This window comes from Protopterus annectens, chromosome 7.part1 (genome assembly GCF_019279795.1).
Source record: "Protopterus annectens isolate FY-2018-M chromosome 7.part1, PAN1.0, whole genome shotgun sequence".
In the NCBI taxonomy this organism is placed as follows: domain Eukaryota; kingdom Metazoa; phylum Chordata; order Ceratodontiformes; family Protopteridae; genus Protopterus; species Protopterus annectens.
Genome location: NC_056740.1, coordinates 348,934,560 through 348,953,504, shown reverse-complemented (window position 1 = coordinate 348,953,504; position 18,945 = coordinate 348,934,560). Strand labels below are relative to the sequence as shown.

Below are 18,945 nucleotides of genomic sequence, written 5' to 3'. Positions count from 1 at the left end.
TTTTCTGTACTTGACTAGGCATGAGGAAAGTTTGTCAGAGGAGTCTGACATTGACAGAGAGGGCTTCTTCTGGAGATTCCCAAGCCCAAAACCCTGATTATGAGGAAGGTTTATCTTTATTTCCTTCCTTGGAGGAATTTTCCTTTTAACAGACTATTTCCAGGATGACTGTGGTGTTTTTGTGGGAGCAAGTAGATAATCCCCCCTTGAACTGAGGCAGTATTATATGTTACAAGTGAGTGCACCTCATTCTTCATCCATCCCTCCTATTTTGCCAGCCTTGGAAGATGTGTTAAATACTGCCAGTAATAACCCTGGCTCTCAACCTTCAGTCCTCAGAAAGGCAGACAGATTTTATAAAGTATCTCAAGTTAACAAGTTCTTGTTTTCTCATTTTAGATCAGACACAGCTGCCATTTCCACCTCTTTTCCAGTGGGATACAAACTTTTGGTTAATACTTATCCTTCCCCTGTGGATGAAGAAGATTTGTTAAGAAAATGTTCTCTTCTACCACTAGCACACAGAATTCTTAACTACCAAGCACATATGTGAAAGTTTATTGTGAGATGTGTAGATAGTTTGATCTAATAATCTGCTACACTTCCTTCAGAAAGTAGTGCCTTTCTGAATCCGGTTGTTTCTAATCTCTCCAAAGTATTGAAACTTGCTTTGAAGATGTATTATGAATATGTAGATAGTGTGTTTAGGGCCACTGCCTCTGCTACAGTTTTGAGGAGGTATGCCTGGGTACCTAACCAAAAGTTTGTTGATGAAGAAAGTCTGAAATTTTAAATTGTAGTTCAGATAAGGGGGTTTTGTTTGGCCCATCTGCTACTCAGGTACTCAAACAATTTTGAGGGAATTTAATTTAGGGACTGTCTAAGATTTTTCATGTTCCCCATTACAAATCTTCCAAATCCTATAGTTCCTTTAAGAGGCAAAAGAAGCAGTCCCTGCCATCTCCTGATAAACAGGGAGTAAAAATAAATAAATAAAAAAGCAGGAGGGGAACAAGAAGAACAGCAAAAGAAAAGAGGGATCTCTAAAAAAAGGAAAAAAGGGGGGGGGGCAACCTTATACTGACAAATCACTATGCCAGCATTCAGCCCTCCTTCCACTCCTGCTCCTCTCTCTCCCTCTAAATATGTGCCAGAAACAGGATCTCTATGGCAACAGATTGTATCAGACTATTGGGTGTTAAAAGTGACTTATGAGGGTTACAGCTGGCACTGGATACAGATACATCCTTTCAAAGGAATACCTCCCCACTCTCCAAATCAGAGTTTTTCCTCAGGTTTGTCAACATTTGCTTATCATGAGTCATAGAACCAGTTCCTATAGATCAAAAGGGCAACGGCTTTTACTCCAGAATGTTTCCAGTTCCAAAGAAAGAACTTTTATGGAGACCAGTTCTATATCTTGCCTTTCTCAACCGGTTTGTAAAAGTAATAAAATTCAAAATGCTGACCCTTCAGATTCTGTTACCTCTCATTCCTCCCTTGAGTTTTATGGTTGAGCAAGATCTGAAGGATGCTTATCATTGTATCCCCATAGCCACAGGCTTCAAGAAATTTCTCAGCTTCTCTGTGTCTGGGTCATATTATCAGTTCTTTGTATTACACTATGTTATCTACAACTCCAAGGATGTTTACAAAGTGCGTCTAGCTTCAGTGGCTGCTCATTGCAGGCTGCCAGGCATTCACATATTTCCTTATTTAGATAACTTTGTAGAGTCTTCTCCCAGATGTCAGTATTCCTTAACATGGGTTTTGTCTCCTCTTACCACTCTAGGTTCCAAATAAATGTGCAGAAATCCTCGTCTACTCCATAACACAGGATTGTGTTTCTGGGCTGCCTTCCAGATACTTCTTAGCAAAGTGCTTTTCTTACAAAGGAAGAGGTGGATTTTTATCTGGAAACTTTCCTAAACTTCTCCAGTCAGTCTCAGAATTCTGAAGGAGAATATCTCAGAATCCTAGGATTCATGACTTCTAGGATTCTCATGATTCCTCTTCCCAGGCTGCACGTGATAAATATTCAGTGTTTTTTAACCCATATTATCGTCCTCTAGAATTACAGATTCCAGTTTTGTGCTTTGTTAGAAAGGAACTGCGCTGGTGGAAACAGCAATTTTCTCCTCCTATTATACATCAGTCTGTGACTACAGAGGCCTCAGATTTTGCTTAGGGAGTAGTTTCTATAGGAGTAAGGGTGCAATGCTTGAGGAACTTTTCAGGCAGACCTGTGCAAATAAATGTCAAAGAAGTGTTGGCTGTGATCCATGTCTTAGAATTTCTTTACTTATAGTCCTCAAAACAGCATGTGTGAGGACTACAGAACACATATGTGGCCAAGCCAGGTATGGAAATAAGGTACATAGGGAAAGCTGGTGGTGGAATACAGAAGTCCAGGAAGTCATTAAAAAAAAGGGAGAGACAGAACAGGAAAAAGTGGGACACAGAAAATGTAGACCAGGCTACGAAGCAATACTGGTTGGCCAACAAAGAGGCTAAGAAACAGTTGCAATAACAGAGCAAGGCATCAGAGACACTCTACAAGCTTCTGGAAAGTGGCATAGTCAGCAGACACCCTTCATAAGGGATGCCAGCAACAACTTACGAGACATCAAAGGCAGATAGTATTACTTCCAACAGCTTCTGAACAAGGAAAACCCCATAACAGCTGTACTGGCCCAGACACAGCCTACAATTAAAGGAGGAGAGGAGCACTAAGGAAAATGAAGTCGGGAAAGCAGCAGGTTCACATGAGGTCACGGCAGATATGATCAAGGTGTTGGGTGAATTAGGAGAGAAATGTCTCCTGAGGATATTCATAGCAGAATGTGGAAAAAGGTGTATCCCATATGACTGGAGAATAAGCATACCACAATGCCAATATACAACAGCGGGCGGCCACGGTGGTGCAGCGGTTAGCGTTGCCGCCTCACAGCAAGAGGTTTTCCAGTTCGATCCACGGTTGGGGTGCCTTCAGTGCTGAGTCTGCATGTCCTCCCTGTGGTCGCGTGGGTTTCCTCCGGTTTCCTCCCACATCCTAAAGACATGCTGTAGGTAGATTGGACACTCTAAATTGGCCCTAGGTGTGAGTGTGTGTGTGTGTGCCTTCTGTGGAAGGCTGGGTGCCGGGCTGGCAACTCGACACTGTAAAACTCCACTGCAAATCATGAGCGGACAGGTGACCTGCTGTGGCAACCCCTAACTAGGAAAAGCCAAAAGAAGAAGAGGAAGTGCCAATATACAACAGCAAAGAGGACAGTCATAACTTTGGACAGTGCAGAGATATGAAACTCTTGTCATCTTGCTTGAAAGTGTTGGAGAGGGTGATTTTTAAATGAATACTCAGAGTAGTAGAAAGTAAGATGGGAGATGAGTAGTTAAGATTTAGATCAGGCTACATCTCAACCGACCTGATGTATGCAGTGAGAGAGATAGCAGAGAAGGAGCTAGAGATGAGGAAAGAGTTCACCTTGAGCGTTCCTAGACTTGGAGAAAGCATATGACAAGGTCCTTTGAAAGTTGATATGGACAGTCCTGTGATGGTTTTAAGTCCCAGAAACATTGGTAGAATTAGTGCAAGCTTTGTACAAGGACCCAATGACTCAAGTACGAACAGTTTTCAGACTAACAGAGAGGGGTTCTCAGTGGGAATGGGTGTGCATAAGGGATCAGCTCTGAGCCCATTCCTGTCCATACTGGTTATGGACTACATTAGTAAACAAGTCGGAGGAGACCGATCAACAAAGTTGCTTTATGCAGACGATGTGGCATTACAGGCAGACTCTGAACAAGAATTTCAGCAAAGGTTAGAGGAATGGAATGCAAAACTGAAGGCACACTCAATGAAACTGAGTACAGATTAGACAGTTGTCATGGCAACAAATGGAGGAAATCAGAAGAGGCTGAGAACTAAGATAGAAGGAAAATAGTGGTACAAGTTAACAGATTCATGTACCTGGTGGGGATGGTTGAAGAGAAGGGAGGCCTAAATGAGGAGGGAAAGATAGCATTAGAGGGGCTGCAGCCAGCTGACATAACGTGTCAGGTAGTGTATGACAGAAAAATGTCAAAGAAGTTAAAAAGAAACGTGTACAACACAGTGGTGTTACCAGTATTACTGTATGGTACAGAAACCTGGGCAGTGAAAGCAGAGTAGAAGAGGAAGCTAGAGGTGATGAAGATGAAGCAGCTAAGGTAGGTGATAGGGATGCTCACTGTGGGACAGATGAAGAAATGAGGACCTAAGAGCAGAAGCCAAAGTAGCTCCAATTGTAGAGAAGGTCAAACAAAAGAGATTACAATAGTGAGGGCACATGTTTAAGAAGGAAAAAAGACAATCTGGTGAAGAAGGTTTGTGACAGAAAGAAGGTAAGAGGAAATGAGGGCATCCAACAAAGAGATAGATGGATTGTATTAGAGAAGATCTGTGACAGTCAGGCATGACCATCAAAGAAGATAAGAGAGTGGCATTGAATTGAGAGAGATGACGGTAGTTGACATGACACCCCCTACCCCATATAGAAAATGTGGAAAAAAAGGGTGTTGATGATGATGATGATCTGTGGTCCTTGGAACCTCTTCAGATGATTATAGACAAAACCACAGTGATGTGGTACATAAACTAACAGGGGGGGCACCAGGTCTTATGGTCTCTGTGCAGACTGGTGAAGATGGCTTGAGTGGTAGCTCTACCAAATTCCAGGCATCTTACATTCCTTCAGAGAAATTCTGCTCCATAGCGCCTTGCAGGTAGGCCTGGAAAACAAATGCACTCTCCTTCCCAAAACTGAGGATGTTCATTTATGTATTTCCACCCATTCCACTGATTTCCTGGGTAATTATGAGTATCCAGGACTCTCCAAAAATCATTGTGATGACTCCCCTATGGCTCCGGCAACATTCATTCTCCCCTCTTTTGGAACTGGCCAAGGACAACTACTACAAGCTTCTTCACTGACTGGACTTGATCACATAAGATAAGGGGAGTGTGATACACCTCAGTCTCAAACAACTTCAACTAACTGCCTATATGATTCAATTCTGATTCTTTTTAGGCATCATTTTCATGAGAATGTGCAGCAGGTACTAAATGAGGCAAGAAACCGTGCTACTTTGAAAGCTTAAATTGACAAGTGGAAAGGTTTTTCTAGTTCATGTTTAACAAATAACCAGGACTCCATCAGGGATTATATACCAGTAGTTTTTAAATATTTGTGAGTTATTTTCCTCTGGCCTTTCTCATTCCTCTATCAAGGTTCATGTTATGACTGTTTTAGCATGTTTCCCTATGGATTCCCCCCCCCCCTTCATCTTTGTGTTTTGTAAAAATTTCTGAAGGGCGTTTTTTCATCTTGTGCCTCGTAGAAAAGAGGTGGCTCTTTCTTGGGATCTTACCTTTATGTTGGAAAAGTAAACTGTGTCTCTATTTGAACTAGCTCATCAGGCAGACTTAAAGTTCATTACTTGGAAGACCATGATGTTCTTTGTGTTTCACTGTTGCAGTCATCACATTTGGGTTATCCCTGCCAGGGTAGCCCTCGGCCTGCCCGAATACCAGAGGCTTAGTATTTCTGTGTCAGTTGCTGTCGCTTCAGGACTGATGTTAGGTCATCAGTAGTATAAAGTAAGGCAGCCGACACCATTACATCAGTCTTTCTTGCCGTGGAGCCCGAAGCAGAAGCAGTTCGGATGAGAGCCGGTCGGCCACTGCCTGAGTTTCGTCTACTGAACTGAAGCTGAAGTCTTCTAAAGCTAAGTACCTTGTTGGGGATCCTTTTTTCTTGCACTAACTGATGTCAGAAAAAGTTAATTGTCTTGCCTGTGGAAAGCAAATACCACACCGAGACTTTCATTCTTACTGCATCACTTGGTTAGGCACAGACCATGACGTCCCCCGCTGTCACTTCTGTGCTTTGTTCAACACCATCAGGTCCTTATTGTAGCTAGATATTTTCGCTTACACTCCTCGAACTTCGATATGGCTTCGGTAAGCCATCCGACAGCAGATATTCAAAAGAAACGTAAAGATAAAGACAGAGACAGACTGCTCAGAGCCAAACCTACCAATGATGCTCCCACTAAGCTAGTAGTCAGTTCTCCGGTCCTCTGTGAGGTGCTTTTGCAGCCCCTAATGCCCGCTTCTGTGGATTCGTAGGCCTCTACCGAGACCCTTTCGGAATCCGGTATACCGCAAAACTCTTCAACTAAGGATCTTGCGGTCGTCTCTACCTTGGATGGGTCCGGAGCTGCTGAGCAGGCACCAACTTCTGAGGAAGTCCTTCGCACTACTGTTTCTCGACACAGATGTCTTATTTCGCAACTACCGTTCTTTTGAAAATGACCGAGTTTCTTAGGCCCAGAGTACGAACCACACGCAAGAAACCGATGACCCAATCTCAGGCACCTGCTTCCTTGCCTCAGTCTCAAATGCTTAAAATGCTGGAAGACCTTATCATGCTGATCAGGAGAAGCCAAGCTACCCCCTCCAAAAGGAAAAGAGATCTGTCCCGTGTAGTTTTGTCTGAACAAGTCTGATGACTCTGATGCATCTGAATATGAAGACATTCAACCCCTCTGTACTTATGAGGATTCTGATGCAGAGGATTCCATCCCCTCAGCCTCTCCCCCAGAGGATTTTTCATTTGGGGAAACCCTTCATACCTTAAGGGAACATTTCCAATGGGAGAGTCAGGACTACCCTCAGTCTAAAAAGAGACTCAGGGAATTCTTAGATCTTCCACAGCACAGACGCTTGGCCATCCCCCAGTCCTGGATGTTGTAGAGGATGTTTTCCTGGAATCCAGCTTGACTCCTGACACCCTCCCTCTTGCACGCAGAAAACCAGACAGGTACTACAGAGTCCCTGACTCACACAAATTTCTTTTTAAAAATCCTACTGCTGACCCTGAGGTAATTTTTCAGGGCCTAAAGGGATTAAAGCAACCTCTGCTAAGAATCCCACCCCCTCAGATAGGGATTCCCGAACACTAGACAGATGGGGTAAAAAAGTATACACATCAGCAACTCTTGCTATCAGGGTACTAAATTATCAGTTCCATATGCTAAAATTTCAGCAACATACCCTGGAACTCCTCAAACAAAAAATGTCTTCCTTTCCTGCTTGTTCGGCTTTCCTGAAAACATTGGAGAACATGAAGATCTCTCCGAACACCATTATATTGGGCAACTTCAACTACCCAAACATTGACTGGGAGCACTACTCAAGCCCCAGCACCTTAGCCCAAAGATTCCTGGAAATTATAAACTCAAATGCTATGGAACAACTAGTCACCACTCCCACAAGAGGGGACAACATACTAGACCTGATCATTACCAACATGGGGACTCTATACTCCACACCAGAAGTATATCCCTCATTGGTAAGATCAGAACATAAATTAATTTCACTGGATGTCCACATCCCGACCCCACCCCTCAGCCCAGAAAACCACAGTGAAAAACTTCTCAAAAGCGAACTTCTCACTTCTCAAAACTGAAGTGGAATCCTTCAAGGCCCCAGGGCCAGTGGAAACTACAGCCCAAACTGCAGAATCCTATATAAATGCATTCTACGGACATCTCCAGGAAGGCATAGATCATGCTATCCCAAACAAAACCAAGACCCAATCATCCAAAGGCAGGCGTCCAGTCTGGTGGACCCCTGCCATAAATAAACTGTACAACAGAAGGAGGAAGCTACTACATGATAGAGCAAAATCCCTAATAGGGAAGGCATCTCTGATCAGTACTAGCAAAAAATTACGATCCCTCATAAAATCCTCCAAGGCCAGCTTCGAGAAAAATTGCACAGGACACCAAAGACAATCATAAGGCTTTTTCAGTTATGTTAGAAACCTGGGATGCAACTCCCAGACTTGTTCTGAGTTGATTCTAAGCGACAAAAATACACTGAACCCACAGACATCGCCAATATCCTGGCAGACAGGTTCAGTGCAAACTTCTCCACCCTCCCCCAAAGAGCAAGTATCTATCCCGGCAGAGGGCTGCCTCCCAAACATCTCAGATGCTCAGGTGAAGGCTGCCCTCTCCAAAGCAAAAAACACTGCTTCCATGGGACCAGATGGCGTCCCAGGTTGCGTCCTACATGAACTACAAGAGGAACTAATCCCTCAAATAAAACAGCTATACAATCTCAGCCTCACTACAGGATATGTGCCCACAGAATGGCATACAGCAACAGTGGTCCCACTCCACAAAGGTGGAGCCTCTACGGACCCTGGAAACTATTGCCCCATAAGCCTGACTAGCTTAGTCTGCAAGGCTATGGAGAGGATCATCATGGAGCTCATAAACAAAGACATTGAGGACCTACAGACACTAGATCCTACCCAGTTTGGCTTTGTCAAGGGCAGATCCTGCCTTTTGAACCTGGTTGACTTCTTTGAAACAGTCACCAAAGCCATAGATGAAGGGAAGGTAGTCCACACAGCCTGTCTGGACCTTGCAAAGGCATTTGACACAATACCCCACTCGGGCATCATAGATAAGCTATCCAGCTTAAATATAAACCCTATGTCACAAGATGGGTTGCAAACTGGCTCAAAGACAGAACCCACAGAGTGAGAGTTGCTGGAGCCATGTCAGACTCAAAACCGGTCACAAGTGGCGTCCCACAGGGTTCTGTCCTGGGACCACTCTTGTTCGGTATATACTTTTCCGAGGTACAGGCAAACATGGGAGGACTATGGCTCACCAAGTTTGCAGACAACTGCAAACTGGGCGCCATAATCAACTCTCCAGCTGACACAAACATCCTTCAAAAAGGTCTCACAGAGACAGATAACTGGTGCCAGCGCCATGGTTTAAAGCTAAATGCCAAAAAATGTATAGTCATACCCTTTGGCAAAAACAATGTGCCCACAAATTACCACATAGGCGGAAACCCATTAAGTACAGAGAAAGTTATTAGGGACCTGGGGACCCAAGTTGATAGCAATCTCTCCTTTGAAAACCACATTGCCAAAGTGGTTAGAAAGACCTTCTACATAGCCCACCTCATCATGAAGGGTTTCACATCTAGATCAAGAGAGGTAATCGTGCCCTTTATTCATCCCTCATCAGGCCCATCATAGAATACAATGCCCCTTTTGGGATGTACCTTACCAGACACCTGCAGCAATTAGAAAGACCCCAAAAGTATCTCACCAAGAGGATCAAGGGTCTCAAACAGATGCCATATGCTGCTTGATTACAAAAACTCAAGGTCTACTCAGTTGCATACCGCCTACTTCGAGGCGATCTATGCCTGACATACAAAGCTAAGTCAAATCCAGAATTAATGGACATGCTCCACCTCAGTAAATCTAAATCCCTTAGAGCCACACGCTCGAGGGACTTGAACCTCAGCACAGAAATAAATAGAACTTGCTGGAGGGACAGGTTCATAACCCAGAGGCTCCCTTCGCTCTGGAATAGAATTCCAGTTCATGTGAGGCAGAGCACCTCACTGAATCTCTTCAAGAAGAATCTCGATAAGTGGATGGGGGATTGTAGGTTTGTCCCAGGGATTACTCCCGTGTCACTATTAGACAGAGGCACAGTAAACTAAACCTTAAAAAGGGCACAGTATACTCAAATCAAGGGGTGGCGTAAGCCATACAGAATCGGGCTAGGCTTATAATTGCCCCAGGGCAGATAGCCTAGTATGAACCTATGAACTTATGAACCTATAAGAATTACAAGAGTTAATGCATTCTGCAAGTCAAGTAACTAAACACACCTTGCACTGTGGTTTTGACGCCCTAGAAGCTTCTTGCAGGGCAGCAGTCACTGGATCTGTCATTAGAAGGCATGCATGGCTTAAGGAACAGCCCTTGCCAGACCATGTCAGATCTAAATTGTTGGCTGCCCCCTTGCACAAAGACAACTTATTTGGCACTAAGGCAGAAGAGGTCTTAAAAAAGATGGAAGAAAATGCAAAATCTATGCAGACATTTAAGGATTTCTTACAGGTCCAGCCACCTAGGTTCAACAGGCATTGTCTCACCAAGCAGTTGTCCTTTCCTGCTCCCACTAAGTTAATTCAGCCCAGACCCCAGGAAACCAGACCCCCCCCCAGACAGCAGCCACAGGGAATGCAGAGATCTAAGCAGTGGACTACCTCCTCTTCAAAACCAGGGAGTTCTAAGCCACCCCCTTATGGTAAGAACTCACAATGACTCACCTCCCCCACCCCCTCCCTCTGCCCACCTTCACTTACCCCTATGAGGAAAACTCTCCTTTCATGCAAACACCTGGGCCACCATTACCAACGATCGCTGGGTTCTCAACATAGTGGCCCAGGGATACAAATTGTTTTTCCACACCCTTCTAACCCCAAAAAGGTTCCCAGATCTACCTCCAAACCAGTGGGCAGAGGCACAAAAGCAAGTCCTTTCCATGCTTTCTATGAGGGCAGTAGAGCATGTTCCTGCAGAACAGAAAGGACAAGGTTTCTACTCCAGACTTTTTCTGGTACCCAGAAAAGAGGGCACCTGGTGCCCCATCCTTGATCTATCCATTGTAAACACCTTCCTGATGATCCCAAAATTAAAATGCTCACCCTCCAGCAGCTGCTACCCATGCTCTCTGAGGATGCTTGGCTAGCCACCCTAGATCTAAAAGAGGACTACCTCCACATTCCTGTCGGGGAATCATGCAGGAGATATCTCAGTTTCAGGGCAGGATCTCAGCACTTTCAGTTCTCTGTGCTTCTTTTTGGCTTATCTACTGCTCCCGGAGTTTTCATAAAATGTCTGGCTCCGGCTATTCCCTTTTGCAGACAAAGGAATATCCAGATTTACCCATACTTAGACGACTGCCTAATTCAGGCAGACAGCCAGGAAAAGCAGCTCAAGCACCTGGCCTTTGTAAAGTCCATACTAACCTCCCTAGGGGACACAACCAATGAAAAGAAATCCAAACAGGTGCCCACCAAAAGGATTATATTCCTGGGAGCAAGCCTCGACACAGCATCCCAGATGGCATTCCTTACACCAAAAAAACTAATTTTCCTGATAGCCTACTTCTATCAACTAGTCACCAGACCCCAGTTATCTGCAAGGAAAATCCTGCAAGCTCTGGGGTTCATGGCATCTTGCATACTACTCATTCCATATGCCAGATTGCATATGAGGAAACTTCAGTGGTACCTAAAAAGCCTTTGGTGTCAACACTCTCAAGACCTCGAGACTCTTATATCTATAATTCCTTGCCTCAAAAAAGATTTTCTTTGGTGGGCAACAGCATGCTCCCACAACAAGGGACTACCTTTCTCACCCCCTCCCCTGCTGCCCAGACCCTCACCACAGAAGCATCAGACTATGCCTGGGGTGCACAGCTGGATGGCAGGTGCATACAGAGCCAGTGGAGCCCACAGCAAATCCCTCTGCACATCAGCCAAAAAGAGGTGATGGCTGTCCAACATGCCTTGATAGCTTTTAAGCCCCTTTCTCTCCCCAGGGGCTCTTCTGATCAAAACAGACAACACCACTGTGATGTAGTATGTCAACAAGCAGGGAGGGACTCACTCCTACCCTCTATGCAGGCTGGCCATGACCTTTTGGTACACAGCGTCTGCCATGCAACTCCACGTGTTAGCACAATTCCTACCAGGTTCTCTTTTGGCAGACGAATTAAGCAGAAATCTTCTGAACCCACATGAGTGACAGCTCAACAGAAGAGCCTTCACCCTAATAACTCAGAAATAGGGCACCCCGAAGGTCAACCTCTTTGCCTCCCACACCAACCATCAGCTCAGCAACTTCTGCACCTGGGAGCATCACTTGGAGAGTGGATGCCCTGTCCTTCCCCTGGGTCAATCTATCGGGCTATGCCTTTCCTCCGCTACCTCTCATCCCCAGGGTACTGCTCAAAATAAAGGAGGAAAAACCAAGGGCAGTTCTTATAGCTCCAGGCTGGCCTTGTCATCACTGATACCCCTTGCTGTGCAGCCTGTCCCCAATGGCACCATGGCATCTTCCTCAGATTCCAAACCTCCTGACCCACAGGGAAGGGGAATTCATACATCCCCAATTGCAGACACTCAATTTGGCAGCTTGGCTTATTCCCTAACCCCTGATCAATCTGCCAACCTCAGTAAACAGGTTCTAGATGTTATACATGAGGCCAGATGCCCTAGCAGTAGAAAGTCTTATGCTGACAAATGGAAAAGGTTCTGCAGCTGGATTCAGGCTAAGGGAGCCAGTACGGCACACCCTTCCTCCCTCTCATCCTGGATTTACTTAGCTGACCTGCTACACAGTGGCCTCTCTTTTTCCTCTATTAAAATTCATGCGTCTGCTATCTCTGCTCATTTTCCCACTAAGCAGCCCCTTTTCTCATACCCTTTCATCAAACAGTTCCTAAGAGGGGCTAGCAACTTGAGGCCACCCAGAAGAGCACCAACCCCAGCTTGGGACCTTAACTTTGTGTTGGAAAAGCTCACCCTGCCCCACTTCGGACCAGCTTCTTCTGCAGATCTAAAATTTCTCTCCTGGAAGACAGCCTTCCTTCTGGCCATCACTTCAGCCAGAAGAGTCTCCGAGCTGCAAGTACTCATGGCTGTGGAACCCTTCATCATTTTCCATGCTGACAGGGTATCCCTCAGGACTAATCCATCCTTCATGCCCAAGGTGGTGTCCAGTGTGGCTCTCAACCAATCCATTCATTTGCCCACCTTTTTTCCTAATCCCCAGAACAAGGGGGGAATGATCCTGCACTCTCTAGATGTGCACAGACAGCTCCAATTCTATCTAGACAGGACTAAATCCTTCAGAAAGTCTAATCAATTGCTGCTTAGCTTTGCTACAGGGGCAGAAGGAAGGCAAAGCCATCTCCAAACAAACCATTTCCAAATGGATAGCACACTGCATCCATTTCTGCTACACACAACACGGAAAGCCTTCCCCCAAGGGAGTCAGGACTCACTCCACCAGAGCAGCCTCCACCTTTGCAGCTTTCCTCAGAGGAGTCCCCACCAGGGACATCCTGGAGGCTGCCACCTGGACATCTGTTCACACTTTTATCAAACATTACCACCTGCCTCTCTTCTCCAAATCCAGGGCAGGGTTTGCCTCTGCAGTCTTGCAGGGCATCCTAGCCAGCCCCTAGTTTCTGTGACTGCCAGCACCCATTTCCTCAGCTTTGGGAATCAACCCAAATGTGATGACTGCAACAGTGAAACACAAAGAACATAGTACAGTTGTGTACACTTACCATAAATGTAGATGTTCGAGTGCATTCACTGTTGCAGTCCTGGTTTCCCTCCCTCCACCCCACTTTTTTCTTCACTTTCCTTACAAGGGACATATTGGTATTTGCTTTCTGCTGGTGGGGGTTCTTCCACCAGAACCTGGCTCCTACTTGGGGGCTCCTGACAGGTTAGGGCAAGAGAAACTGATGTAATGGCATCGGCTGCCTTACTTTACACTACTGATGACCTGGCGTCAGTCCTAAAGGGACAGCAACCGACGCCGAAATAGTAAGCCTCTGGTATTCGGCCGGCCGAGGACTGTCCTGGCAGGGATAACCCAAATGTGATGACTGCAACAGTGAATACACTCGAACATCTACATTTATGGTAAGTGTACACAACTGTACTTTCCTTATTGCTCTTACAGCTGCAAGAAGAATATCTGAGTTGCATGCTGTCATGGTGGAATCCCATCTGGTCTTCAATAGAGGTAGGGTCACATGAAGAACAAATCCCTCATTTATGCCCAAAGTTTGAATGAAGCCATCAGTCTCCCAGTGTTCTATCCTGATCCTCAGAACCAAGGAGAAAGTATTCTAATTACTCTGGATGTGCATAGGCATCTCAGTTACTATCTTGACAGAACTAATTCCTTTAGAAAAGGAGATCATTTTTTTAATTTCTTTTGATGAGACAAAGAAAGGATAACTGGTGTCAAAACATTCTATTTCAAGATGGTTGTCCTCAGCTTTTGCTATTTGTTATTCCCACCATGGCAAGTGTATTCCAGGCAATATCAAGGGACATTCTACTAGAGCCTTCCATCCTAAAATGGCCTAATGGAATAGACTCCAGAAGCATTCTAGAGTTAGCAACATTGCCTCCTGGGCATACTTTTACAGAGGATCTATATTATATTATCGCATGCTTAAAAAAGTGAATGGTAAATAATCGACCCCATGTAAGCAAAAGCTTACAATGTCAAAACCTCAGAACAGAGATATCGCTGTTCCGAAATAAAAAAAAAAAAATACTTTAAAACATTACATAATGTGGGGGGCTTCATCCCCCACATCCTACCCTACTTAAATATACCAACTCCGAGATCGCACTACAGTGCCAAAAACGGCAAAGTAACGAAAGAGGCCAAGCAAATTCTTTCCCAGGGAAAGAATTTGTTGAAAAGCCGCTTCGTTATTTTGCCTTTTCGCTTTTGTCAGTTCGATCAAGACGCATTCGACAAACTGCATGTGCGATCTGGTAATAGGAACCCTTTACATAGCATTGCAAACTGGATTCCTTTTCTATGTCCTGGACTGGCTTTGCTAGGGCCATCCTCCATGGGCTCCTAGATCCTTATCCTTCCTCCCCCAGGTTGGATAGCCTTTGATAATCAACCCATGTAGCCAGCAGGCTACCGCAACAGTGAAAAGGTCGAAAATAGTACAGCTGTGTAAGTTGCACAGTATGTACTTACCATAACAGTACATGTTTGAATTCTTTACTGCTGCAGGAGCCTCGCCCTCCCTCCATCCCCCTGCTTCTGTACATAGTTAATTAGGATGTAAAATGTTTGATTTCTGTTTCTTTCTTTAGAAGTACTGGATGAGTAAGTTTTTTCTCTCTTTATAGGCAAGAAAACTATGAAGTTTTCTACATCTGACTGGTGAGTTCCCTCCAAGATGCTAGACAGTCAGCAGTCAGTGTGTAGATATTGGAGGGAGCCAGAACTTTATGGCGCTGTGTGGTTGTATCTTAGACAGGATATAACCCATGTAGCCAAAAGCCTACTGCAGCAGTGAGGAATCCGAACATCTGCTGTTAGGGTAAGATCTTTCTTACACTGCTGTACTTTTTTTGCCAGTGCAGAATTCACTGTGCTGTATTTTTAAAATATATACTCTGAACCTATGTCTCAAAGTCTGTAGCTCTGGGCATTAACCACTGGTTTATTTTTCCTTCCTGTTCAAATACTCTCACAGGCTTAATCCTGGAGTGAGGCTTTCTTTGTACTATATTGCTTTATTGCCTTGGTCTTTGTTATGTCTGAAATGAGCAGCAGAGACTATTAAGAGAGTATGTGTATCAGTATTTAGCATCAATTAGATGTGAATTATTTGCTAAAGTTCTTCAGACTTTGTCCTTATGGGTAAGCATACTGTAGTAGTTCTTGAAGCAAATATGCTGTTTAATAAAGGAATCTATTTTCTGTTTGTTTTAAACTAGGAACGATATGTGGCAAGCCTTATGCCCCTGCAGAAGAGTATATCACCGTGGAAGGTATAATTGTAGCTAAAATGCTGCTTTAAAAATAAGTCTTCTTTGTGAAAATGCAGCACTTTAATTAATTAAAACTGACATTTTCTTAGAGTCCTCCTCAACTGAGATCTTTCAATCAAGAAGAGTTTATGAAAACACTAGAGAAAACAGGACCTCAACTTACATCTCGGTTAAAAGGAGACTGGATAGGCCTCTATAGGTTGGTTCATTTATATTTTGAAAGATCTTTTTGGCTTTCAGTGAACAGTGGTTTAGAATATTTTTAGGTGCGTCCCAATAAGGGTTTACTGAAAAGGTAATGAGTACTGAATGTAAGTTGGAGAAAACGGCAAATAGATTAGAAGAAACACGAAACACAAAGTATTTTGAAATGTCATGAATTTTGGTTCTGTATACAATATGCTGTCAAGTTATGTGTAAATAGTGTCTTATATTTACTTTCTATGAATTTTTAACATGATAAATGCTTTAGGTAGAAGTGTCTTATTCCCACTGATTTGGGGAAAATGTTCTTAAAAGAGTGATTTTTTTTTTTTTTTAGTTGGCTAGGTGTTAATTAACTCTGCTGCTGCTGTTACTGTGAACGCGGGGAGTAGACTTTGCCATAAAGAAGGAAGAGGGCATTCAGTATTTTAAGTGCAAGATGCAGATGTCTTTTACACAGAAGTTTTGACTGTTTCTTAAACTTTTTCAATGAGCAGCAACAAACTAACAATCATATAGGCATTGGATGTGTAGCAGAAATCATGTTTCAGGTGCAGATTATTGTATGGAAAAAGATGTTGAAGTTAATGCAGTACAAAATGAGTTTGAGATGGAGCACATGGTCATTTTTACTTGTAGCTGAAGAACCCTAGAAAGATACAAGACAGCTTTAAAATTCATAAATGGGATAAAATTATGTTCATTAAAAGGATTATTCCTGCAACAAATCCAGTACTGATTGGTGTCAGCAACCAGTCAGATGTCAGTTCCTGACTTTGGATCAACGGAATTATCCTACAAGTTCTAGGGCTGCCCACTCTCAAGAGCATTCATTGGGAAAGATCCATCTATAAAATGGTGCATGCACCTTACACTGGAAATCTAGGTTTGTCTGCCAGTTTGCTTTGCTGTGCTTATCTACTGTGTCTTGTCATTTCCAACTAATCTTGCAATTGATAAATACTAACTTTTTTTCTTAATAGGTTTAAAAATTATAATTGGTATACATCTAGAAAAAAATATTGTTTATCTGGGCCAATTTATTTAATAACAATGTCCCCTACTTAAAGTAGTAAGGAACAGCAAATTCAAAATGTCCATTCTAAATACTTATTTTACTAAGGGGAAGGTCAAATCCTGCCAGTCTTAAATGGGGACAAATTCTGTCAGTGTTAAAGGTGGGACAAACAACGCAGACATTTAAAAACATTATAAATTTGCAAGTCTCAGCTTCTTCCTCCATAACTTTATTTTCTTAAGTTCCCACACTTAGAAGATGGGATGTACATGAAGAACCCATGTCATGGTAATTTGCGGTCTTAGGCAGGGGAAATAGACCTCCCCCTGGCAACTATGCCACTTTACTTGGCCATTTCTCCCCAGTTACCGTTATGGTTCTTGACACTGTGTCTGGATATCAAGCAGTCTGTATAGACACCTTCAGCTTCTGGAAGATTTTTTCAGAATGTTCTGTTTCTTATGAGTTTAAATCCAGAGAAGTAAAGAGAATCTTTACACCTTTTAGATCATTAGTGGTATACAGTAACATAAAGATGAAACTGCAGTCTTAAGGGAAAGTTAGTTTTTCCATGAGTTATGCTGTTTCACATTTGGAATGAATCTAACTTAACAGTTGTTTTTCTTTCCACAGTGTTTCTCCCAGTCAATCTCATTTTCCCTCCCAGCAAACCCATCTAGACAGCATTAATGGCCACTCAGTTATGCATTCAATATTTTATATGCTTTGCAATATTATCTTTCCCCATTTCAAAACTGATATCCAGCAATATACTGCTAATGATCTGTTTACCTAAACCAGAACACAAAGAGGACCAGAAACTCTGTAAATAGACTTTGGACCGTGACAGTAGTGGTTAGGATACTGCTGTTTTGTGATGTTGTACAATCAATGCAACTTATGCATATATTTTCGCAGTATTTCAAAGCAACAATATTAATCTGCAAACTGTGCATGTTAGATAGCAAATATCATTGACACAATTGTGTGCCATAATGTTGTGTATAAGATGGCACCATTTGTTCCCCTGTAGATCAACTAACTTTTATGGTAGTAATGCAGCTATGAAAAGATTGCTAATATCCATAGCTGCATTATCAAGCAAGCATTTATATCTCAGAATGCCTTCATAGAGTTCTTGCATGTGCTGCCTCCAGGATGACAGCATCACACTCCATTTTTCACATTTTTAATGTGAATATGAAAAAATGTTATATTTTTCATAATGTTTTGCAAACAGTGTTCAGCTTCAGCTTTTTAAATTCCTTTCTCATTATATGTGCATGCTTTGCAGATCATGTCAATTTGTAGATGCCAATTTGCATCTTTAATTGTAGGTAAATAGCTGTACCAGGACTTTGCAAATTAGACTTTGAAAAGACTGATGAGTATACTTATCTCAGGAGTGTAAGAAGGTGTCCAGTTAAGACAATTACACTCTCACAGAATGCGCAGTACTACTGTTTTCCAGATGATTTATACTTTTCTAGGGCGTATTGAGCTAGAAAAGGGTCCTTTCAGAATGAGTTGTTGAACCAGACAAAGATTAAGCTTGTCAGAATGGCCTGTTGTTATACTGAACTGAGGGACAAACACATCTGTATCTGAAGTTCTGGAAGTGACAGTCGCAGGGATCTTGCTGCTTCTGCTGCTACACAGCATCTGGTTGGCATCACTAAAGATGATGATCACCTTCTTGCATATCATTGTCTGGGGTTTGCACACCTGATTTTATTTTTTCAGTCAGTATAAGGTACTGCCACTTGGACGTTCCACTTTGCCGCTTATGTTTAACAAGGTGCTGGCTGTGGTGGCCAAAACTTTCCAGGAGTAGGGGCTTCACATGTTCTTTTACCTGGATGACTGACTTCTGGTAGTCCTGTCAAAGGCCTTTCTGGTGTCACCCCTGGAGAGGAAGTTACCACAGCTGAGAATGGATTGCTTCACTGGCAGAGGAGCTCACTGTCGCTGTCCTACTTAGGACACAATAGAAGAGTCTTTGTGGGTTCTGTTCATGCAGCTTTATTATATACAAACACATCACGATAGAAGTTTACTGATTTTAACATAAGTAATTTATATACAAACTAACTACTGCAATCATACATGCTCACTCTCTGGCTGCACTCTCAAAATGGCACCAGGAATAGCAGGTGCCCGGTATTTATATGTGCACACTCAGTCCTCGATATGCTTCTTAAAACTACAGCACATACACTCTGATCTACGTCTTCCC

General features: G+C 43.3%; 1 protein-coding gene across 2 annotated transcripts in view; it reads left to right on the top strand.

The window, feature by feature from the left end:
- The window catches only part of DENND6A (DENN domain containing 6A), a 1,110,795-nt gene that overhangs the window by 933,620 nt on the left and 158,230 nt on the right, over positions 1–18,945 (top strand). For both annotated transcript variants that reach the window (XM_044078774.1, XM_044078775.1), the window contains exons 16-17: positions 15,434–15,487; positions 15,577–15,686. In XM_044078774.1, the coding sequence (XP_043934709.1) occupies positions 15,434–15,487; positions 15,577–15,686 (164 nt within the window). The remainder of the gene's footprint in view (positions 1–15,433; positions 15,488–15,576; positions 15,687–18,945) is intronic.